A 26142-nucleotide genomic window follows, 5' to 3' on the forward strand; every position below is an offset into this window, starting at 1 on the left:
TATTCCACAGTAATGGTTGCTTTGTCTCGGAGCAGATAAACAGACGGCTGTCAGAAACGGAGCTTACAAAGGGGATATCGGCATTCCTGCAGCGATTACAAAACAATGGCAAGAGTTGCCACTTGACTTAAGGGGATTATGGGACGTTTCCGGAGGCTGATCAGAGCGCAGTAATGCAACATCTCGTTCACACTGACGCCCGGGCATTTCAGCCAACGCGCACTAAGCGAGATGGAGTACCAGGAGCGCTCTAGCCCTGGAGTCAGAGCGCTCTACGTGCCTTGCCAGTGTGGACGGGTAGTCAGCTAGGGTGCTCGGGGCTGCTTTAATGCGCTCTAACTCACACGTGTAGCCAAGCCCATAGAAGCTGCAGAGCAAGAGTTCTTGGGGTGGTCGCTTGCCTAGCAAGTAATTAGCACCCAGGAATTTAATGTCACATTCTATTGATTAATCAATCCACTTGACTGTTTTCCCCAGTATTCTCTTATTGCTGGAAAACCCTATAAGCTATTATTATATAAGGTTCTGGTAGTACTTTACAACCAAATTTGTCATCTTATATCTGACAGATTCTGACAGAGTATGATAGCAAATTGGAAATAGAATTGCTAATGAGTTTTGGATTAATGTTTTCACATTGTCATTATTCGGTGATATACCTTTTAATATTTTTTATGCTTTTGATCTGAGAAAAACTAAGGATGCTCTTGACTAATTAATTACATAGTTACATGAGACAACGGATGACAATCTGTGTAAGTTGAGATGAACAATTATGACACTATTTTTTTTCAGCAAGTGTGCTTTGGCCTTCTGCAAACAATATTACTGATATAGTAATTCTATATCAGATGACGTCTGCAACTATTTTGAAGATGTCTTTTTAGCTGCTTGAAATTCTGTTAATAAGTGGTTGCTAGACCAGTATTTATGATCTGTGTGTTTATTTTAAAGAAATTACTTATTTTTGTTGTGGATTCATATAGGGCTAGATTGTGTCTTTAGGCACAGTGCATACCAGCTGCAAATTACACCCTCCCCAACCTGCTCAGCTGTGTTAGATAGTTTATTCGTTTTCTTGATGACTTATTCCTGTGCACTTGGATCCAAGGTCCAGGTGGCCTATGCAGGACTATGAGGGGGGATGCTGAGTACCCATTATTTCTGTGGATGGGTGTGTCCCCCAAGCAACTGTCTAGCCCTCACTATTCATAACTTTTCATTCACCCTAGTTGATTTCACTTTGTGAACCCCAAGATTTTTAAAATTTTATTTTAATATTTTAAATGTGCAAATTTTCCCACTGGGCTTATGAATGTTAGAGACCAGTGACCTTATGCAAAATTCACTTTTTTTTGTTAGCCTTCCACTGATGACCTCTACCCTAGCTTCCATTCCAAGGCAGTGCTCCAAATGTTAATAACAAACTAAATATATGAAAGAACAAAACAAAAGAAACCAAAAATATCTAACAAGATATGAACATAACAGTCAGTATAACTCATGACCCCTAACTGTGTCAACCCTTATTCTTCCATATTCCCTGCTTGCTGTCCTCTGTTTACTGACATCTCTTGCTGTATTTTGTCTAATTTAGATTTTAATCTCCCCCAGGTAAGAAACTTGTCAGTTTTATTTTTCTAAATGCCATGCACACCTGGGATGATCTTTAAGTAATAAAATAATTACACTAAGTAAAGCTAGAAATAATTCTGTACATACATCTAGCTATGCACCATAACTCTGAGTTGTAACCTACCCCTACTATTTCATTGTTGGCCTTCTCTTGATCAGATGCAGTCATTGTAGTTAATTGTGTGATTGTTTTATGATGTGACCAGATATTCAGTAAGGATAAGTTTGAAACTAACAAACTTATTCCGATCGGTGACCTAGTTAAGATGTGAACGTTGATATTAAGAAGTAAAATCCTGGTGTATAAATTAACTCACACTATCATTTAGCCCTGTGTTCCAGTGTAGCATTTTTTTCAAATTTTGTGATTAGTAATTGTCAATGTTTCCTAAGCAATGCAGTTCTTGTTATAGGTAGCCTGCTAAGAACAGACTCAGTGAAGTTGACAAATAAATGCAACTTGAATAGCCATGATCAAGCTGATTTCAGATGTGTGATATCCACCGTTTTGTCTCCTTCTGCTGCATCATGTGTATATTTTACTGAAAGTGTTGAATAGGTGACATTATGCTGATTTTCTGACTCAGTCACATTCATCCTCAAGAGCACAATTTCACAAAAGTTGCCTCATTCATATCAATAGTGGATTATTGTAAAAATCAACACAAATTGTATATATGTCATCAGTGATTTTTTTTTTGTCTTTAGACATGGTGTCGCTAACACAACAATCAGTAATTTTCTTGTCTTAGCCTCCTATTTTAGACAGCTAAAGAGGAAAATAAGATTAGAGACATTTAACTAAATTCATCAAAGTTTACATCTCTCATAATGGAGCTTTTTTTCTCTCTGAGGTGACTATATTGTTAATCATGCCATAATTCTATTGTTTTCAAGATGTCATCACTGAGTACATTTTTGATCTTTCAAAGTTCAAATGTAGTTGCCTATGTCAATCCCTTATTTCAGTTTTGCATTAGAAATTGAGCAAATCTTAGGGAGCCAAATTCCAACTCCTCCTTTAGTCTGCAGCCATTGTGCAAACAGAATACAATAACCAGGGTCCTGTGTACATTCTCCAACTCCTATTGGCCAAAGAATTCGCTGTGGAAAGTCCCCTTTGCCATAGAATTGTGCTCCAGAATCTCAGATTTCATTTTTTAAAGTATTTTCTAGTCTGTAGGCTGTTCAAGTTTTCAAGGTTGAAATAGTGTAATATTTCCTGCCTGCATCTGCAGAGCCTGAAACAATAACTTTGAACACGTGTGAACTGTCCTGTTCATCTCAATCAGGGTCCTGTGGATTCTGTAATTCTGCAACCCTGTCATTTGGCATTTTTCCAAGGTGTCACTGCAGTCATGCTTTGAAGTATTTGTTTTCTGTTTCTCTTCCCTGCTGGAATCTGCCTACATCTGCTTTTTTGCTCTCCAGCTTCCCTTACATGAGAAAGTGAATTGGATTACAATGCATGCTTAAAAGAATGCCAGACATGTTATGGAAATGCAGCTAGGGCATCTAAACAATTTTAACTGTCTTGTAGTGACACCTGAGGGGGGTTTGGAGGGGAGAGAGTTAAAACAAATATAATGTTTCTTTAGAGATCAGTGTAATCTAATCTGAGATTACAAACTCTGAAATGTCTTAGTCATAAACATATGGTTAACGCATAATGTGACTATAGGGCAGAGTTAAGGTTATTTAGGTACACTACCTGTGCATTTTCATGCTTACTATGTTTGTATTTCTTTTTAAATTGAACCTGGAAAACTGAATTTTCAGGGTTTATAATGCTTTTGGTGGGGGTGATTATAACATTCCTGTAATGCATTGTACCCTAAACTAATTACAGGTACTCTCAATCTTAACTCCATTTTGACATAGTTTTTCTCTGGGATATATGTATTTATGTATTGTATGTAAAGTGTATTGGTTTTTCATTTATAGTTTAAGTTGGATTTCTGTTTTTTGACATACATGCACTACACACAGGCCTTAATCAGCCATAATATGAATATACATTGAAAAGATGTACACACATACATCTTCTTAGTATTTTAGAGATCATTGTAGGTACAGGTTGGATAAATAAGTGTAATGGAAGTGCATAGCTTCTTATAATTACCCGAAGCAGAGAGGATCAGAAAATAGACACCCTGCCTTGGATGGAAATAAATTATGATATCTTGGTCATCAAAATGAGGGTTTCTTTTACTGATGCCCTTTGCACCTTTTTATTCTTCTTTATGTGGGAAAGGACAGAATAATCTTCCTCTGTCACACAAGCAAGCCCTTTCCCATATAGTACTTCAACCGTATACCAGATGTTACAACAGGGGTGGGCAAACTAAGGCCCGAGGGCCGCATCCGGCCCTCAGATGTTTAAATCTGGCCCTCGAGTTCCCACTAGGGAGTGGGGTCGGGGGCTTGCCCCACTCTGTGCAGCTCCTGGAAGCAGCAACATATGCCCCCTCCAGTTCCTAGGCACAAGGGCAGCAAGGGAGCTTTGCACGCTGCTCCCACCACAAGTGAAGCCCCTGCAGCTCCCATTGGCCAGGAACAGTGGCCAATGGGAGCTGCAGAGGCAGCGCCTGCAGACGGGGCAGCACGCAGAGCTGCCTGGCCACGCCTTCATATAGGAGCCGGAGGGGGGACATACTGCTGCTTCTAGGTGCTCCTTGAGGTAAGCGCTGCCCGGAGTCTGCACCCCTGACCCCCTCCTGTGCCTCAACCCCATGCCTCAGCCCTGATCCCCCTCCCATCCTCCAAACCCATCGGTCCCAGCCCAGAGCACCCTTCTGCACCAGCAACCTCTCATCCCCAGCGCCTGCACCCCCAGCTGGAGCTCCTGCCCCCCCCCACCCTCCCGCACTCCAACTCCCAATTTCGTGAGCATTCATGACCTACCATACAATTTCCATACTAGATGTGGCCCTCGGGCCAAAAAGTTTGCCCACCCCTGTGTTACAACATATGGGTGGTAGACTAAATTGCTTGATTCATCTCTGTACATGTCCATTGTATATCTAGCATTATGCTTAGACATCTTTTCAGTCATTCCAAAAATTGGACTAATTTGTTTTCACTTACTTCGCCCACACTGAGCGTTTGTTGCCAGCTGAAATCATTTCAGCAAGATGCAGAGTGGTTTTAACGATTTTACTTTCAACAGCTGGAAGACTAATTCCATTTCTGATTACTCCAGCATTTCAAAGCTCAGCAGAAATCTCAAAGCCTATCAGTTAAAGTACTTCCCAATCAGGGATATTGTTGAGAGTACCCATCCTGGACTCACTTCATTTCCCCTATTGATGATTTTGCTAGAAACTCTGCTCTTAATTCTCATACCCCAAGCTATTGATTTAACAATGCTGGTAGAAAATAGAGTACAGATGCCTTTTTATGCAGTAATAATCACAACTTCACCTCTATGTTGTGGTTACTCTATTGTTCCCTACTTTAAAAAGAAAAAATCCTTTGAACACCAATAACCCTATACATACAAATAGGAGAAAACGCCCACAATGGAGAAAATACTGCAGTTGGACTAGGTGGGCTCTATGGAGATAAAGGTGTGAGAGTCAGAGAGGTGAAATTTAACCCCCTAAACTGAAGCTACGGATGGGTCTCTTCTAGAGTGGGTAAGCAGGGCAGTCACCCTGAGTGCCAACATTCAGGGGGCTCCATACTACGCAGCTGGGTTTTTTGTTTTGGTTTTCTCAGCTGGACATTTTGATTCATTTGTTTTTTGCTCAGCTGCTTGTTTTGGGGGTGACATCAAAATCCACTTTCTGTCCTGGTCGGCAAAACCCCTAGGGCCATTCCTGGGCATTGGTCCAGTTTTTTAGTGTATTCACAACACTTGTGCAGAGTGTTGGAATTGCATTCCCCAGAACATGAAGCTTGTGGCCACTCCCTTGGCTTGCTTCCATCAGCACCTTCCTTACCATTCTGTGCAAGGTCAATCTGAAGACCCATCCTGCAGTACAGAGGCACTCCCTTCATGACTTCCACCCCCCACACATGTGCAAAGCCCAGGTCGTGAGCTTAAATGGCACTGAGGCCTGGCCCGCTACATTATAAGTAAATGTCCCTAGTAAGAATAGATGCCTCTTAGATAATTCCATATGTTTGGTAACATAAAGATAACCCCACAGTAGCGTGTGTAAAAGTTTGGGGACAAATTCTGTCCAAAAATGCACGTGCACAGATTCTGTTTTCATCTACGGAAATGGTGCACTTAATGCAAGGACATAATTTTTCACTTTTATTGGACAAAGATAACTTCCTCTCCTCTGGTGCCTCCCCACACTTTATCCTTAGTCTCATTCACAAACGAGGAATTACCATTTTGCTCCTCACAGGGCAAATCTGACAGCAACAGCAAGAAACTGCAATAATTGCATTAATAGTGAGCAAGTCAGAATGTAACTCATGAATGTAATGATCAAACATACTCAAGAGCAAATTAACTTAAATAGATTAAAATATTATCCAATAAAGTTCATAAAACAAACATATTAAAGGTTAATGCTAGGAAAAGCCATGCTTTAATCATTTTTGGTATAAGATGCCTGAAAAAATAGTAACAAAAGAAAGATCAATCAAGATGATATATAGCAAAGAGAGTTAAACTAGGTTACCCAAAAATCTTTACAAAAAACTTTAAAATCCATTGGGCAAATATATTTGTATTAACATCTAATATTACCACCTCCTGGAAAAATTACATGAAGCAAATTATGAGCCTTTACTGAAAAGATTTTTAAATATTTAATGGCAGAAATGACCATTTTGGGTCTTCTTTCAAATCCTTCCAATAGAAATCCCTATAAAGATATTAGAATATTGCAGTTTTCTATTTTACAATATATTTAGTGTAATAAGATCATCAGGGTTAATTAAAGAAAATTATATAGTGTTGGTGGTATGTAATGTAATGGGCTTTGATAAGATTGTAAGATGGAGGCAGTCTTGAACACCAGATGAAGGTTGTGAAAGTTTCTTCACTGGAGGTTTTCAAAAGGAGACTGGTTAGCCATCTGTCTTGGATGGTTTAGACACAACAAATCCTGCATCTTGGCAGGGGATTAGTCTAGATGACCCTTGTGGTCCCTTCTAATCCTATGACTCTAAGATGAAGCAGGAAGATTTCAGTAACCTTTTACGATATATAATGTTCTTATTAAAATACCTGAAACTTGCTGAAAAGGGTCCCCATCTGTTTTAAAATTCTGGGACTAGATAAGGATTCTTCTCTAACAGCAATTCCCCCCAGGAGATACTCATCCCATGTTTAACAAACGAGAAAAAATTAACCTGTAAAACAGTCAACCTGTAAAGAGGAGGGGAAGTAATTAAAGGGGAGAAAATAATGGACACAAAGACATTATAAAGAGTTTTCAATACAAATATATTAGTATCTAACTGTACACAATTAAAACATTTTATTTCAAATTCTTGACAGAGGTAGGCTTTAAGAGATCACTCACCGAGATTAAAAAAATTATAGCCTCCAAGGGCATAATTTGAAAACTATATAATGAACTTTTATTAAACTTGCTGTAGGGATAATTAAGAAAATAAAAGAATTAAAGTTAGGTTTTTTGGTTAAGAAAATAATATATTTGCTTTATTATTCATGGCTAATAAAGAAAAGGTCCCAATCAGTAAGTAAAAGAAGGTTGTGAGAATAATAAGACGTATAACCTGGCTATTGTTTGTCAGGTGGGAAGAATGTATGGTTTAAAAAGTAACTAATAAAATAAAGAGCTGCAGTAACAAGACAAAGAAAAACTGTCTTAAAAGAAACAAGCACAACCCTTCCCACTGTTCTGCTGGTGAGCAAGAAGGGGCGAGGAGATAAGGAAGACCTTAGAGGAAGGAAATTGAGTTTTTGCTAAAGTCAGCAAGTTAACTGCAGGTACAAAGAGAGCCATGAATCTCAAGGTTCTTTGTAAGATCCTACCTGATCATGCTGGAGTTCACCAGGATGAGATGGTTTTCCCTAGCTCTGGCCTATTTGTAAGTATACTGATTGCATGCTTATGAATACTTTGTTACTGTATTGGGTGTAGTGACTGCTTATTTTTAAGCTGTTAGGCATGCCTATAGCAATTGCATAAAATACCATTTGGCCTTTGGCCTTAATAAAGGAATTTACGGTTAAATTAGTCAGGTGGTCTCTGATATTAATATTAATAATTTCAAATATTAATTATTCCAACACTTGCCATTGAAGACAAACATAATTATATTAATAAGTGGGAAAGTTATAGATAAGAAAATTCCCTGTGGTCTTGATTCAAAGCCCCCTGATGCCAATGGTAATCTTTTCTTTGTCTTTATTGGTCTTTGGATCTGGCTCCTAGAGCTGTGGTCTCTTATTTGCCATACAGCAGCTCCTCTTTCGTAAGTGTAACTATAAAAGAAAATAATCATAAGTGCTATTAAAGTGGTACCTGACAACCTCTCCTTTAAAGGAAATCTGCAGAGATGAGTCAGACAACTCATGCCTTTAGCTATATTTGGTAGAAAAATTCCTAAGCACAGGAATATTAGTCAATTATCTTAAACTTCATGAACAGAACAAAAGAGAAATTACCAGTGGATCTATTAGTAAAACTTTGGGGGCTTACAAATAAAAAGATCTAGCCACTCCATAATAAAAAATTGCTCACATCTTTTGATAGCATCAGATCTGCGTTTTGACAGTGTTTTGGACGAGAAAGGAGCCTTCTGACAATAATCTTAGTCTTAGAAGAGTATGGGATAGTCTCATAATGGAAAAGCTCCTGGATGATATAAAACGGGGGGGGGGGGAGATTAGATTCTTACAGGTCTGGCTATCAATTTCTAGAATATGAAAAAGATAAGATGAAATAAATAGAGGCCTTGGAAATACAGAAATATATTGACTTCAGTAGGGGTACTCATGCTTAAAGATAAGCATGTGCTTAAAAGCTTTGCTTCATAGGATTTGAGCATGAAAAGATGCTGAGTGCCCTCAATTCTAAGCCTACAGGCCCACAATTTAATGCACTATATGCACTTAAATAGTCCCACTGAACTCAATGTGTTTGTTCACATGAATAAAATTACTCACATGTTAAATGTTTGTAGGATGGGGACTCAAATGCTTTATCCTTAGAATTCTATGTGACTACACATTCTTTTTCATATAGTTGTATTACATACGTTATTCGGCACTGTGTATTGTGCAGATATCATATGTAAATTGCAGAATTCATTTACTGCATCTTAATTTTGTTTCTGATTAAGAAACCAACTAAATTGTAATTGCTGGTAATTAGGAAAGGACAAACAAACATTAGCAATTGCTATTAATTCACGTTCATTTAGATTGTTTTCTTCTGTTTACTGTTATAAGTAATAGTACATAGCACTAACATAAATGTTTTCTATTTCCAAAATACTTTTAAAAAATGGTTTAATTAATCATTTCAGTTCCCCATGTGAGGCAGCCAACAATTACGCCCTATTTTACAGGTTGCAAAGCTAAGGCAGAAACGTTAAACAACCTGTCCAGTGCAATAAACAGAATGTGTCCCAGAGATGGAATTAAAATTCTGGAGTTCCATGGGTTCAGACAAGTTTTAAATGCTGCACTATACCTTTCACTCTTGGGTCCAAATTCTGATCAAACAATGTTAACTCCATTGACTTCATTGGAGTAATTCAATTTGCATCAATAGAACGCAATATGTGCACCAGTTTAACTGAGCTCAAAAGCAGGCCCATGATGTTTAGCAATTATTTGTAAACATTGTAATACAAATTATATGTCACTAATGTGATAATGTGTCTATTTATTATTAATTATTGTTGTTTTGTTTTGTTGTTTTCTAAAATACCCTTCACCATAATATGCGGGCACTCTGTGGCTGGCTAAAATCATATCTCTCTATGCAACAAAACAACTTTACAAATTAGTAGTAAAAAGACATAACTTCACAAAAGGGCTAAAAGAAAAATCATGATTAGACATGTACAAAAAAAATTTCTTCTCCACAGAGTTTCATAGGAAAGATCTGGGTATTTTTGTAGTCAGTAGCTGTGTTGTCCAGTGCAAGCTAAATCCAAACACACACAGAGGTACAGTTTTAAAACTGTTATTAGGAGAGCTGTAGTAGCTAACAGCTTGTGCACTCTTAATAGTTCTTGGGGCAGATTAACTAGTAGTGGTGCTAAGGTTCTCAGGTTGCAATACTACAGCGGTCTTAAAGAGGACAAATAACCCCTTTTCCGTGCTTTACAAAGGCTATCTTCCTTCCAGTCCTAACGAAGGAATCCATAGGTGGTTGTGGGGTTTGTTTGTTTTTTTGGTCATAATAAGCAGTGTTACTACACATCTATGGACATTCTTCATTGGTCATCCTCTCCTTACTCTGGTCACAATTAAAAGATTCCTTGCCCATTTGTGTTCAGGGGGCCTGCTTTTCAAAAGCTTTTAATATACTGCTATGATCTGGAATCATTTCATTATAAACAGGCTTTCTGTTCCTTTTGTGATTTTGTGAAACTTTTTCCACCATTAAGAACTAGCTTTTCTTTTCTCGTCTCTCTGAATGACCCTGAATGGAAGGCGGAATACATGTTTCTTCCTGGTACTGTCTTTTCTCTCTGTTACTGGCAAAGCACATCCAGACATTCTCCAATAGAAGTTTTTTTTTTTCCTGTGTGTTTTGCTCTTCACTTGCACTGAGTCTCTGCACATTTTAGCACCTTTTTAGTCTTCTCTTTCATAAATATCTGAATTTGTTCCTGCACCTTCTTGTGCTTGCAAAAGAGTTCATTCTTTGGACTTCAACTACTTGAAGTTGATTCTGCTTTGTCATTGAGTCTTCCAACGACTCTATATCACTTTGGCACCCAGTTTCCTTTCCACAGCATTACTTTTTGTGCATTCTTCTTTCACATGAGCAAATTCCAGAAATGCTACTGGTATACATTGAGAGAGAGAGTTTTTTCTCTTCCATCTTATTTTCAATGGTCCAAAATTACCTTGCAGGACACTGAAGTTCTGATAAGCATTGAGCTATCTCCTTATTGTGTAATTGTGACCAGCTTCCTAACATTTTTAATTTTGTTGCAGTGTTTCAGCAAAAGGGCACCAGAACTCAGAGTGATAACGAGAAGATGTACTATGCTTTCAGGAAACAAGGTGTGGAACCTCATTTTGCTATTTTAACTGTCTTGATGTTCCTTAATGGGACTATGAGAGTTTTGCTCTGGCTTGATTTTTTCTTGGATTATTTAATATCTTTTTTTTCCTACCAGGATGGCCTAAATCCCCAATAGTATTTCAGCTTATAAAAATCAATTCAAATAAATAAAAAGTTATTATTTTAACAAAGCAAATCAGTGAGGGGCTTTATAAAAGCTTTTTGGATACATATGAAAAAGCAAAAATGACTGTGCACTTTTCTATCAGCTTTCGCTATAATGATTAAAACTAAAAAAGGAGGAACTGGGTGGCTCATACGTACGCCGTGCATCAGTTCTAACCTGCCTGAGTCAATAGCAGGTGACCAAAGCTTATCTCATGGCTGCTTTGTGGCCCATGTAAAATGAGTTGCTGGTCCCAGCCCAATTGCTGTTTGAGAAGAGTCCATATCACTAAATAACCACTGCAACTGGCATTAATTGGTATCCTAGCATAACTAGCATTGTTATTCTTAAACGACTGCACATGGAGTAGAGACTGAATTATCCTTCCAGGAAATAGCCCCTCTAGGTCAGGTTTAGGGCATATTAGTTGAAGCAGAGTAGGGAAGCTGCATTGCAGTTGTCTGTTCAGTGAATAAACAGAGAACGCCACTTGCCAGTGCTGTCAGTGTCTCTTTTTGCACTACATTCATTAAAAAGTAAGTGTTGAAATATAGGAGGTTTCTGGGTAATGATTCAATAACTGCAACATTTAGTAATGGAGTATTGCTAGTGTATCCCTACAAAGGTTATTCCCGTAAAACGTTTTAGGTTTGATTTTTCCACTGCCTGGCATCTGGGCTAAACTGTGAGGGTGGCAGCATAGAACTCCATATTACTTCTCTTCAATTGCACACCTGTCTAGGGATTAGTTAGAATCTAGTCCTATGAAGCTACATATAAATTATAAGATTTCTTTTTGACCCTGCATATTTTCTGATCATCATGGTTGAGTGAATTATATGAAAATTCAAAACAGCACTCTCAGCACAAGCTATTGGGAAATATGCTATGTGAATTTGGGGGGAGAGGAAAATGGATATTGATGGGAGTTTGGGGAGTGAGGGAAATGGTTATTAATGGGAATTTGGGATCTTCCACTCCTATCCCCAAGTAATGTTATGGTTTATAAAGCCAATAACTTGGCATGATATAAATGGCTCTTAGCCACGATGGTCAGGGATGCAACCCCATGCTCAGAGTGACCCTAAACCTCTGACTGCCAGAAGCCAGGAATGGAATACAGGGATGGATCACTCCATACTTGCCTCATTCTGTACACTCCCCCTGAAGCTCTTGTACAGGCCACGATTGGAGACAGGATACAGGGCAAAATGGACCATCGTCTGCCCCAATATGGCAGCTCTTATGTCAGGACTTCCTTTTGAATTCTGTGGAATTTCATAATTAATTAATGGTACGGCCCTATCTCAAAAGAGGAGCTGCTACATAAACGTAGGCTAAGTCTACACTACCCACCTGAATCGGCGGGTAGAAATCGACCTCTCGGGGATCGATTTATCACATCCCGTCGGGATGCGACAATCGATCCCCGAATCGACGCTCTTACTCCACCAGCGGAGGTGGGAGTAAGCGCCATCGACAGGAAGCTGCAGAGGTCGATTTTGCCGCCGTCCCTAAAGCGGGATAAGTCGGCTGCGATACGTCGAATTCAGCTACGCTATTCGCGTAGCTGAATTTGCGTATCTTAAATTGACACCCCTCTCCCCCGTAGTGAAGACCTGCCCTAAATTTGATGAAGAATGAACCAATCAGGCAAATGACAATGAGTTTGAAAGTTTTGTTCACCAGGACACACTACTTCAAAAGAACACTAGCAAATAGCTCATTGCATTTTTCTCTATAGAGTTTGGCTGTAAACATGGTTATGATGGTAAAGATTAATTGCCATCTCCTTACAGATTTGCTGCTCACATGCTCTTGCTCAAAATGAGCTTTCATTGAAAAGAAAAACAGTTTTCGAAATGAATTAACTGTCTGTGCCTTTTTTTAAACTCTTTACACTTGATAACTACAGACAAAGTTCGAACTGACACTTCCACCTATACCACTTTGAGACACAGCATCCCTTCTGGACAGGAAGAACTGATCCTTTTGCAGGAACAGGTGAAGAAGGGAACAATTACTGTGGATGAAGCACTTGAGAAATTTAAACAATGGCAGAATGAAAAAAGCAGATTAGAAGTTCCACAGCAGGTATACTTCTGAAGGATTATGTTTGCTTGTAGGGCACCTTGTCCAAGAATTTCAAAAATAGGTACCTAAATTTGGAGTCCTAAATCCATACTTAGGCATCCAAATAAGCATACATCTATACTGTAGCTGTGATTCCCAGCACTGGCAGACAGACTTGCATGAGCTCTGCTTGAGCTAGCGCACTAACAATGGCAACATGGACATTGCAGTGCAGATGCAACTTGGGCTAGCCACACAAGTTCAAACCCAAGAGTTCAGCAAGCATAGACTCAGGCAGCTAGCCTCAGCCTCCGCCTATGCTGCTACATCCACACTGCTATTTTCAGCATTCTAGCTCAAGCAGAGCTAACACAAGTCTGTCCACACCGGGAATCTGGCCACCCAGCTGTGGTATAGACATACCCAGGGTCCCTGATTTTCAAAAGTATTGTGCACCCGGCAGCTGATTTCAGTGAGACCAAGTGGGTTCTCAACATTTAATTTAGGTTGAGTATTTTGGTACCTAACTATGGATTTAGAACATAGCTTTTGCACCAGTTTGTTGATGTTTTGTTTTATTTTTTTAAATCTTGTTCTTATTGTTTTGACCATCTATGAAAGCTGTGTAATACATATGAAAAATGATTATCTTTGAATTCTTCTCCATAAGCCTTCTCTCACCGAATAAGCTGAACCCTTCTCAATTATACGCAGGAGGGGAACCAACTCCCAAAACGAATAGAGCCAGTTAATGGAAGTTTTACCATTTCAGATATATAAGACATTGTATATACATTACATAGTGTTTTAAACAGGTCTCAAAGAGCTTGCATGCAGAATTACGTGCTACAGTCTGGTATATACATATAGGGATCATTGTATTCCCACCCACTTCTAAAATGGAACCACTTTTGTATTGCAACAAAGAAATCTTTATGCTGGCAGTAGCCCCACTAGCAATTATCAGAAGTACAAAGAAGTGAAGTGAAGAACAGGATATCTTCCAGATCCCTTAGACCATGATTCTATTACCATATCAGTATTCATGCTGAATAGTATTTTATTCTGCGAACAGCCCCATTAAAATGCCTGTTTCAATTTGCAGTTCACAAGTAATACATGGGCTGAAGTCTGTTCACACTAAACATTTGTTTTAAACAGAAAATAAATATTTAAGACTCAATATGTCTTTGCAGACAATCAGTTGGATTACTTGCATAGTAAGTTGCTACTTATCATGAATAAGGATGGTAGGATCAGATCCTAAAGTTTCTTTCTATTAGCACCTTATTTCTCAATTGGCTAGAAAATGACTACCCCTTATTATGGCTACAGAGACCGATGCAGACTGTCTAAATCTATGTGGATATCAGTGTAACTGTCTAGCCCTGGATACGCCATAACTTGCTGATGGCTTGGGGATAAATGCTGAAACTAAAAGGCTGCATCTATAGAGCAGCATGGCATTCTTCCTAGTCTTTTTAAATGATTTTCCTGAGGTGAGAAGCTAAATGTTCAGAATACTAAAAAGCCAACCTTTTCCAGCTATTCATTCATTATTTTTTTACAATCAACCCTGGTTATTGATTTTTATTGTTGTCTGTGTGTTTCTTTTTTAAGGAAAAAGTACGCCAGCTCAGAGATAGCATTATTGGGAAAAGACCAGAAGAAGAAATTTTGTATGGTAAATTATAGCTAAGTAGCATTTCAATACAATGAAGACATGAATTGTGGGATAAATATGCCATATCTCTGCTTAGGTACCAATCCACATCCCATGTTGTCCTTTAGATCGGCCCTAGTGAGCACTTTGTGTATCTTGGTTTAACTCACAGGTATTATTTTAAATGTAATAAAGACTTGATCAACTTTTAGGGTAAAATCCTGACCCTTCTGAAGTCAATGGGAGTTTTGCCATTGACTTCAGTTGGGGCCAGGATTTCACCCTCCATGTCTACTGCTCAGCTTTCCTGTAGTGCACTGTGTTTCTTAATAAAGTGTTGGGACTAGAAATGGGCGATCGATTTCCTAATAACAGTTTATGTGGTGAATTTAGTCTTTTTTTTTCTTGTTTGTGACTCACATTGGTTTTTACTAACTTGTTCGCTGTTCAAAATGATTCATATTTAGTGTCTGTGAATTGCTCAGGAACTGCTCACTGCAAGAGCATTTTCACATAATTGGTATTCATTATTCATTATGTGAGCTGTTTTTTTTTCCATTATTTAAAGTTATACTATATTGTTTCCTTCCTGTTGGGATGGCCTGCACTTTATAAACTACTTGCATTTCTTCCCCAAACAAATTTCATTCTGTCTTGAAACTAAAAGTTTGTTTCACAGTTAGACAAATCTTGAGTATGAACCTGAAATTTTCCTGCAAATATTTATACAAAAAAAACTTCATTCACAGAACATTTGTTAAAAATAGGATGTGAACACAGTCAATACAAAATTCTATTTCTAAATCACAAAATGTTTGCAAATTATTTTTCTCTCTGCTCCACTAATCAGGAAATCACCCACACTACTGTTTTCATGATTACATTGGAAAACAGTGCACTTACGTAGATATGATGGTTAATGTGTTGTAGTAATTTTGATAAAACTCAGTATTTGTTGAGTACTCTTTGGAGTACCAAGGAGCATTTTTAAAGTAAATATAAAATAGATACCTTTAAACAGGTAGTCACCCAGGTAACTAAAATCTGTTCCTAAATATTAATGCTAATTGATTGTTAAATGGAGTGTATGTGAAATCCCATGAAAAATAGTTCAATTTGTCCTGCGGTTTAATTTTGACAATTAGTACAGAATAGTAAACTGCTTAAAAAAAAAAAAACCCTGTCCTTCACATATAGCTATAGGGGCTGTGTGAGTGTACAAGCAATACTATAGCTATCTATATTTACACACCTATATATTTATCCAATCCAAAGTGAAAATACACACACACACACACACAAACACACACTTGCTCTAATGCCAGAAAGATAGTAAAACAAATTCTAACAATATTTTTTCCTCCTGACAGACAAAATCACCATTGAACATCATCCAAATGGTAAGTGATACTAGCTTTAAAAGTTCACCTTAGCATAGGTACTTTTCAGATTGCCCCTCTGGCAAAAACTACTGCACAGAAATTCCAGGTTATATAGCTGATTCCTTAGATTGAAATAATGCATTTTGGTTAGCTGAATGATCTAGTAGTAACCTAGAGGATTCAGTGTGCAAGTCCCCACGTTGCCAGGAGCTTAGAGTACTTGCGCCTGTGAAATGGTTGAATCTCTATCAGCTTTCACAACAGAGCACACAGACCCTGAGTTAGTATTCAGAATCACACCCTTCCTAGGGTTTGATTTTATTGGTAGTTCACAAACAGTTACTTGATATAGACCTCAAACTAAGCTTTCTCTCTGAGCTTGGTTGTCTCCTAGTGTTTCCCTCCAGGACCTCCTGTTCTCCTAGTTCTCTCTAGTTTCCTCTCTCCTGAGAGCCACTCTCACTCTCTCTTACACCTCCCACCTGACCTTCAAGGTCAACAAGAGAGCCCTGCCATTCTGGGTGAAATTCTGTTGTGTGCATTAGACAGGTCAGACTAGATAATCAGAATGTTCCCTTCCAGTCTTAACATCTCTGAATCCTGCTACAGTGTCTTATATTGCTCTGAAGTGAGTCTCTCTAGCTGGCATTCAAAATGGGTATAAGACAGAACTTCATCAACCCTTCTTGGTTGGGAATGACAAGGCAGAGACGTAAAAGGAGGAGAAACGGGGAAGAACCTGAAGGGATCCCAGATCCTTTTGAAACAGATTTTAACTATTGAGGACCTAATCCTTGAGTTCTTACACAACTCCCACTGAGTTAATTGTCAAAATGATGGGTGTAAGGCTGGGACATTAGAAGGTTACATCTCTGTCCACCCAATAGATGTTAATTCATGGCTTGAAACAAAAATGACAGTAGCATATTTTCTCTTTCTTTAGTTTGTGGGGAAAACCTTCATTATAGAGACCTGCTGTACACCACACCATTTAACAAACTGGTACGTATAGATATTTTCATAGCTCCCACATTTGTTTGTTTGAATTCATTTGCAATTGAAATATGGAGATACCCGTTTTCAAACATAGACTCCTTAACCATATCTCCATATCCCACTTTTAGACTCTCAGATTTGGATGTCCTATTCAGTAGCCACATCTGAAGATTAGATTTAGCATGCACACTTATTATTCCATAAACTTATTCAGGAAGGAGTTTAGTTATTTTTGTAAATGAGCAGGGGGATAACTGAATTTTGCTTTTCATAGTTACGAAATGTGATTTTGAATTTCTTGATATTGCTGCTGATCTTCCTCCAACTAAAGTCAGTGGAAACTGTGCTATAAACTGCAGTTGAAGCAGGGTCAGGCTCAGTCTTCTACTACATTATTTCAGTTCTTCCTATCTTTGGGTCCCCTTTTATGTGGCTATTAATATATGATTTAATCATAAAAAATATGCCTTTTGTGGGCAGCAGGAGAGTTTATCTTGATTTTTTTTTTCTGGAAAGGCAAGTGGGATTAATCTGATTTTAACAATTACTACTACTAAATAAGGAGTAAGTGTGTGGCATATGAATGCACATGCTATTTGCTCAAGCACTGAATATGAACATAGAAAACACTTTGGTTTTAATAAAGCTGATTCTCTGATCACAATTAAAATGACGTCCATTAAGGTATGGATATGATCGCATTTTTGTTGCATTCTTATAGAACTGGAGACAAAAATGAATCACCAAAGAAAACCTTCTATGGTAAAGTTTTCAAAAATGCCTAAATGACTTAGGAGCTGAAGAGCAATTTTCAAAAGTGATTTAGGAATCAAAAAGTCCCACTGAGAGTCAATGAGACTTAGGGTACATCTACACTACAGGGGGGAGTCGATTTAAGATACGCAAATTCAGCTACGTGAATAGCATAGCTGAATTCGACGTATCGCAGCCGACTTACCCCGCTGTGAGGACGGCGGCAAAATCGACTTCTGCGGCTTTCTGTTGGCGGCGCTTACTCCCACCTCCGCTGGTGGAGTAAGAGCTCCGATTTGGGGATCGATTGTCACGTCCCAACGGGACGCGATAAATCGATCCCCGAGAGGTCGATTTCTACCCGTCGATTCAGGCGGGTAGTGTAGACCTAGCCTTAGTCTCCTAAATGCCAGATTTTTAATGGTATTTAGGTGCCTAAAGATACAAAAAGGTGCCTTAGATTTTCAAAACACATAGACACCTAACTATCATTGAAATCAATGGAGTTAGGTGCATAATGGCTTAGTGGGATTTTCAGGAGTGCCAAGGAGCCTAAGTACCTTTAAGAATCTGGCCAAAGGCACTTTTGGCACTTTACTCATTATCACATACAAACTGCCTTGAGTTTCGTGTGACATTTCCCATAATTTAAAAATCATCCACAATCATTTTCTAACAATAAATATGAGAGATGATTCAAAGTGATCAGAGGTGATTAAAGAAAATAGTTGTGATTCATGATGATTTGAACTGCCTGTAAATTGTTGTCTTCTGATGGCTCTTTGGTAATTTTTGTAGAATGAACTCTTCTCAGGCCAGTTCTGGGTGGACAAGTTTCCACATCATAAAACTTGCCATCAATATTGGAATTACCGTAATTAGCAACCTCATTGCCAGTCTTAGTGCCAAGGACTGGATGGGCATGTAGTACCATTCTATCACTCAGTAATGCACCTATGTTTTAAACAACAGTAATCAATTGTGCCCAGACCAACAGTGCTGCCCCATGTGCTGACGCTGAAAGCCCTGCCGCCAGTGATGTAGGAGATTACCTGATCAGAGGTGCAGAGCCTCTGTCTGCAAAATGGAAAGCAACAACAGGGCCAGATAGAGGCTCCAAAACATCTGAAGTTAACATAAATTGTATTTGAAAAGACCAAAAGGCCAGGTATTCGGGGGAGGGGGGAAAGGGGCATATGTATCATCAGTGTGCATAGTTGCATTTTGACTGAACATAGGTCTCCAGAAACATGTCAGACTTACACACCTGGAAATTGTAGTCCTTTGGTCACAGTTCTGTCCCATGAATATTCCTCTAACTTATTCTGCTGGAGCCACAACCGGGGTGAGATGGTAACTCAGTCTTAATGCCCATTCCAGCCTTGGCATCTTTGAGACCACCAATGTGAGTGACATGCTGTGGCAATTTTGATGGTTGTTTTGTCCTGTGGGTGCTTGTTCACTGGGAACTGGATGGAAGTCATTTTACATAGGCCATTCAATAGCCAGCACATAATTATGACTTCAGACACTGCTGACTTTTTAAATATGAAAGATGAAAGTGCATGTTAATTTATTAATTTCTCTGTGAGAAAAGCTTAATCTCCAAGGACTATCTTTATTTCATCATGTGCTGCTATATTAAACATTCTGTCCTCTTATTGTTATAACTGCTCCAATACAGCTCAACTCCCCAATGTACTGCACATGACCAGGTCACCTACTGGAGTAAAGCAATCCTAGAGTATATACTTTTTCATATTTCACAATCTGAACCTGTGGAAGCCCATGGCAATAAAGCACATATGGTTTAATTAAGTTTGCCCAACTGTCTGCCAAAGACCAAATTGCTTCCATAGCTTCATCCAAAAAGCCTTCAGAATAGCATTGAGCTTCTTTCACAACCTGTTAGCTTATTGATTATGAGCACTATCTTGATTACCTGGATGCATTTCCCCAGCTCTTCATCTCTCACCAGCATCTTGTTTCTATTCCCACTGCTGGCAGTTATCTCAGTAAACTCACTCACTTGATAATCAGTGGACTCCATTCTGATAGGGAAGGGAATGCATATACAAAAATCCGTAAGACAGATAAGAAGTAGAGATGGGCCTAAACCATAAAATACACACTTTTATTTTGAACACATCCACCAATTCAAAGTGTTCATGAAATATGGAGCCAGTTATTGGATTTCAAATCCTTTGCTTTTCCCTGTTATTAGGAGAGAAATAATTCAAAGTGAATGCCACTCAGTGGAAGAGCTCACAAACTCATAGTGTTTCCTTGGAATTATCCCATAGGCAGGAATGGGAGGAGGCATCACTTAAGCCTCATGGAATGACCAAGACCCAAGATGTTAAAGACCATGGCTGGGATGTTCTTAAAGAGGCCCGGTGTCTTTACAATACTCCCCAACTCTCAATCTCCCTCAGACGCCACTTCATCCTTGCAGCTGCACATCCCCAAACAAAGAGGAGGGGACTCTTGTATAGACAGAGGCAAGGGTCAGACCCACCCCAGCTCATTCTCCAACAAAAATGACCAATTTTTATAGAAGTTTCACAGTTTTCCCCATAGCATTTTCCATATTTAACACCTTGGAAGAAAAACATTACTTAAGTGGCTGCCAGAAATATAGAAAGGATATTGTAGAATTTAAAGGAGAATTTTAAAAATTAACATATCACATTCTGTAAAAACAATCACTCTCACTCTAAATATGGACTTTGTGACCTTACTAGATTTTTCAACATTCTATATTGTCCTAACTGCTCATGTCACGTTCATGGCTGTTTGTAAATTGTATACATCTTTTTAGCATCCAACTCGAAACCCACCAGAAAAGGAACAGATGCCTAAAGATAATTAATGGAGGTAAGAGCATATATAAATTATTTATTTTTATATAAAACAATTCCTAATAATGTGCTTCATATCAGTGATGCATGCTCCTAACCATGGAATAGAAGTGACATCTCAGCCGTAATCCTGGCATCATTACTGCAATAAGCAGAAATGCACATAGTGCTATAGTATGTAGTGTTATGTATTGTACGTTATGGCCCTGATTTTTAGTCAGATTTCAGTGTGCCCTCAGTAGTACAGCGGCAGATTTGCACTGAGTCAGAAACACAACTGTCTTGTGTGTGCAAATAAAAAGTGAGTGCAGTTGTAGGTACAAGTAATTGCACCAGCAAAATTAGAGGCTTTGGGGGAATATGTAGTCTGATATACTGAACAGATATATACTATCGTACTATACATATACTGTCACAAAGGTATTGAATGAAAACCTGTGCTGCATGTAACTAAAAACCATCACAATCCAGATATGAGGTTTATTTCTGATCTTGCTCACATCTGTGTAAATCAGTAGTGACTCCACTGAAATGAATGGAGAATGCAGGGGTAAGAATGGTGCAAGATCAGCATTAGGTGAACAGTGTCCCCAAGAGAGGATTGTGTTTGGTTTTTGCAATGGCAGGTGTGAGCTACCTAGATTGGACAACTAATATATTTTTGTTCATTTCTAGAATCTTTGGAGATTTCTCTAGGTTGTCTGAAAGGGTTTGCATTTTTGTAGTAGGCTTGTGAACTGTACATCCCACAAAGCAGTATCCAGAGGCCTTGAGACATGGGAAAGGGTATTCACCAGAAATTAGTGACAAACAGTGAAGGCTTTCTATCACTGGGAAAGCTGGGATACTGCTACCCTGAGAAAAATAAGAAAATCAATGTACCTTTGCCCAGTTCTGTGTATAATTCACAACTGATAATTTTATGTATGAGAGAGACAAGGGTGGTGAGGAAATATCTTTTATAGGAGCAACTTCTGTTGGTAAGAGAGACAAGCTTAGCGCTACGAGATGAGGGATTCCTATGCAGCAGTGGCTTTGGGTCCCCTTATTGCAAAGTGCACCTTTCAGTAAGGGGATTTCAAAGCAGCAGTAGTACTTCATTAACCAGCCTCTCAGACACAATATAGCACTGAGGGGCACTTTCCCTTTATTAGTGAACATATGTAATGGAATGAAGGGAAGTTAGTATCCTAGCATGAACTTAAAATGCCTCACCAAGGACCACCACTGACATCAAAGCTAGCCACTGAGTTGATACTGGCTCCCTGTGTGCTAGGGACTACATAGTTGTACAGATATATCCTCTAAGACCACAGGTACCTCACTTCTATGGCAGAACTAAATCAATGCTGCAAATTATTTTCACGTAAGGGGGGCAACTTTAGACTCTAGCTGGGACACCGTGAGAGATGAAAGCTGTCCAAGGAATGCACTCAATCAAGCATTTTCTAGGTGTTCTGGACTCACCCCATCTCTGGCCAGCTTTGCACACTTGTGGGTTACACCTGCACTTCCAGCCCCTTGGCAGAACAGGGCAGGTTCAGGTTGCTTGCACCTCTGTATCCTAATTTAGGTGCTCACAGCCTGTGTCTTGTATTCAGAAGTTGCTGGAACCCAAGGAGTAACCCAAGCCGAAAGTCATTCACTAACAGCGAAATATACAAATATGTAGTAGAAAGTATGAAGAAGATGGGAGATATCTGAAATGTTTTTATTGATATGCTGTGTACCTCTTCTATTTGATTGCACCCACGTATTAGACAGCATGATAGTAAAGAGTTAACTCAGACTTGGGTGGTTTTACACATCTGCAGAAAGGCAGACAATGGTTGTAAATCCTTAATACTTGACAAACAATATGGGTGTCAAAAGATGTTGCTCTTTTGTCACTATCCAAGGGGAGCACAACCACCCCTAGCTTATGGCAGGACCAGAGCCCTGCAGAGAGAAAGTTTGAAGAAAGAATTTGGAAATTATTAAAAACACTGGCCCTGAAACTGAAGGCAGAGGCAGGTCTGCAAAAAAAATTGTAATCCAGTCCCCAGGAGAGTGGGTGTAAGTTGGACCTAACTAAGGCTTGCTATGGAAATGCTATGCTTAGATAAGATGCCATGTGTGTAGACCTTTTGTTGTTCTGGCACTTGGAAGGCTACCCATGAAGAGACTGAGAGAGAGCTCAGAGATATAACTTATCCTGAAACAATGACAGTGGGGTACAAGAGAATGGCCCTATTATTTTCAAAGGGATTTCCCTTCACCAGAGAATTTGGAGCCGTCATTGGAAAGTTAACCACTGAGGTTTTTTGCTGTTTCTTTTTACACTATATTCTGTTTGTATGCTGTTTATTTCCAGCACCACAACTGGTTAATAAAGAGATCACTGAGGTAATACAAAGGTATTAATGTAAGGAGACTGTTCACAGAGAAACACTAATTAGCTATCAGCTATAGCCATTCAGTAATCTGTCATTTAAATGATGAGAGGATTATGTGTATTTACTACTCCCGTTTTCAGCAGCAGCAGAGTTTGCTGATGGGCTTTGTTAATGAATGTGACCTTTTTACTTTGGGCATCTCATTATATCCTGTTGGAATATTAACTGCTCTCTCTAGTAGTTCATTGACAACCTATCCTATTGCATATTGTACCTCAAGGACTCTGTTTTAATCACCAGTTGCTACCTGCACTTTCTTTTCTGTTCCGTATATTGCTTTTAAAACTATTTTAAACATTGTGGAATGATGAGAGTCATTAGGATTGATTGCTTAGAATAGGGATAGTCAACCTATGGCGCATGTGCCAAAGGCGACACGCAAGCTGATTTTCAGTGACACTCACACTGCCCGGGTCCTGGCCACCGGTCCGGGGGGCTCTGCATTTTAATTTAATTTTAAATTAAGCTTCTTAAACATTTTAAAACCTTATTTACTTTACATACAACAATAGTTTTGTTATATATTATAAACTTATAGAAAGTGACCTTCTAAAAACGTTCAAATGTATTACTGGCACACAAAACCGTAAATTAGAGTGAATAAATGAAGACTCGGCACACCACCTCTGAAAGGTTGCCGACCCCAACTTAGAAGATATAGAGATAGGTAAATAGAATATTACTGCATTCATAGTCTTCCTGTCAATGCAGTCCTTGGCCTCTCTTCTGAGATTGCCAACAAGAGCTGAACTGAGACCATCAATTAATTTCACAGAATTTATCAATTACTTTTCCTTCATTCTGGACCTATGGTGAATTTGAACCAATTGCCTAGAAATGAAAGTTGCTACAGCCTGTTGCCAGCCCACTGAAGAACCCAATCCATCTGAACAAGTTAATGAGTTATGTAGCCTTACACAGAGAAGAATGAACATGTCATGAAAGCACAGGGCTGAGAGTCAGATCTACATGCTGTTCCTGAAACTGCCACAGTCCTCCTTCAACAAGTCACCTGTGGCCTGATTTCATGCATGCTGAGCACCAGCAGCTCTTGTTGATGTCTGTGGGGGCTGAGTGTACGCAGAAGCTCTGAAAACTGGAGCATTAATCTCTTGTGCCTCAGTCTCCCATCTGCAGAATGGGCTAATAATACCTACCTGACAAGGACGGTCAGACTTCACTTTAAAATGTTTAAGTTATAGAGGTGAAAAGTATTACTATATTTACTGATATATGATATAATGATACATTAATTGCAGAATTATGTTATACTGAGGAGGAGATAACATACCCTTTTAACTAAAACAAATACTGCATCTGTCTTCAAAAATAGGCTATTGTAAAGCTCAACTTTAGCCAACAATTACCTTGCAGTGCTGTGTGAGTTACTGCACTAAACAAGGGGGAACACTGCAGTATACTATATTAGAACCACTGTATGGTAATGGGTGGCACGACCTAATTTCAGACCTTAAAAGTAATCTTAATATGAAGCACTCTTGAAACTTGCTGTCCTTCACTTAAATGAAGGAGGGTGGATTGATAGTGTTCCTGTTGTGTTTCCCGTTAGTGTCAGTGAAACTGATGGATTTCCTGCTCTCTAAAGTGCAATATTCAGGCTCTTCCTAGATTGGACTGTCAGTCAGTTTCATGAATACTCTGCCACTGCTGCTGCTACAGCACATATGGCAGGGAAGTAACATGGGAGATGGCAGGGAGACCACCATATGGAGAATAAACAAAAATAGGGGAGACATTCAACATATGGAAGAGAGATGGAAAAGAGACATTACAAGAAAATAGATCTTCCTCCTGAGACTAGGTTTCAATCACATTCTAATCTCTTCTCCTCCATGGTGGTGTCACTGCTCCCTCTCTCCTGATAAGAAGGGGATGGTTAAAACATCAATACTTTTTGAGGCACGAAGATAGAGGCAATCATTATTCTATCACATTCTTTTCACTAATTTCCAGAGTGTATGTGGGGAGCAAGGTTGGAGAACAGGTTTGCCAGGAAGAGTCTACATACCTTACATGGCTGAGGTTGCTGACAGTTAATGTTGGTTGAAGCAATATTTACTTCCGCTCCTTGCTCTGTGAACCCCCTTGGAAAGATCACAGACTGTAACCATGAAATGGCCAGCCAATGTATTGTGCTTCCAATTGCTGGTGTACCGGGAGACTGATGATGATATAAAAAAAAGGGCGGGGGGTGTGCTGCTGACTGAGATCCATAAGCTTGGGGCATTATTATTCTGTGGCCTCTTGCTCTCTGCTTATATTTGCAGCACTTCCGCCTTTGTACACCTGCCAGTGCCACACCTCATGGGAAAGAAAGCACTTCCTCAATGAACACAGCAAAGCACCAAAGTTTTTATATTAGTTCATTCCCTTCCATACCATTTTGCCCAGGAGTAGAATGTACAGTATGAGCCAATATCTGTAACAATGCCATTTATTCCCTTTGTTTAGGGTTTTTGAGCCCACATTTCTAAAACTCATCTCTGTGCTCCATCAATAATATAGTTTAAAATATGACCTTTTTTTTTTTGACTCACTGCAGCTATAGCTTTTAGCTGCACTTTATCCTGTTTTATTGTTGCTTCTATAATCAAACAGAGTGTTTATGTGCCTTTTGTGATTAAATGAGCCCTCAGAATTGTCTGGCCGCTTCAGTTTATCATGCATTACTCAGCCTGTCTCCATCCAGCTGGCTTCATTTCCAGTGTCCCCCAGATCAGTGCTTTCACTTCCACACACCATCATTGCACTGAGAGACTTCTGAAGACATTCATCGCTCTTTCATGCAGTTCCCAGTTGGATGAAACTTTAAAGATGGGTGCTGAATATGCTATTCTCTACCTCCCTTTGTCCCCAGCTCTTGGGCAGGTCAGTGGGTCCACAAGTGTTCGCTCTGAGTGCAGAGCTTGGCCTATGGAATCAATATTGAATTCACTCAATCTTTAGGGCTGATAAAACATTGGTATTTAACCGGT

The 26142-nt window shown here is 39.1% G+C and overlaps 1 protein-coding gene across 1 annotated transcript in view; it reads left to right on the forward strand.

The window, feature by feature from the left end:
• The window catches only part of LOC117877851 (B-cell scaffold protein with ankyrin repeats-like), a 56235-nt gene that overhangs the window by 22450 nt on the left and 7643 nt on the right, over nt 1-26142 (forward strand). Inside the window, exons 3-8 of the mRNA XM_034771418.1 lie at nt 10748-10816; nt 12899-13077; nt 14677-14740; nt 16090-16119; nt 17045-17103; nt 20672-20727. Of these exons, the coding sequence (XP_034627309.1) occupies nt 10748-10816; nt 12899-13077; nt 14677-14740; nt 16090-16119; nt 17045-17103; nt 20672-20722 (452 nt within the window). The 3' untranslated portion in view covers nt 20723-20727. The remainder of the gene's footprint in view (nt 1-10747; nt 10817-12898; nt 13078-14676; nt 14741-16089; nt 16120-17044; nt 17104-20671; nt 20728-26142) is intronic.

Source organism: Trachemys scripta, chromosome 5 (genome assembly GCF_013100865.1).
Source record: "Trachemys scripta elegans isolate TJP31775 chromosome 5, CAS_Tse_1.0, whole genome shotgun sequence".
Lineage (NCBI taxonomy): Eukaryota > Metazoa > Chordata > Testudines > Emydidae > Trachemys > Trachemys scripta.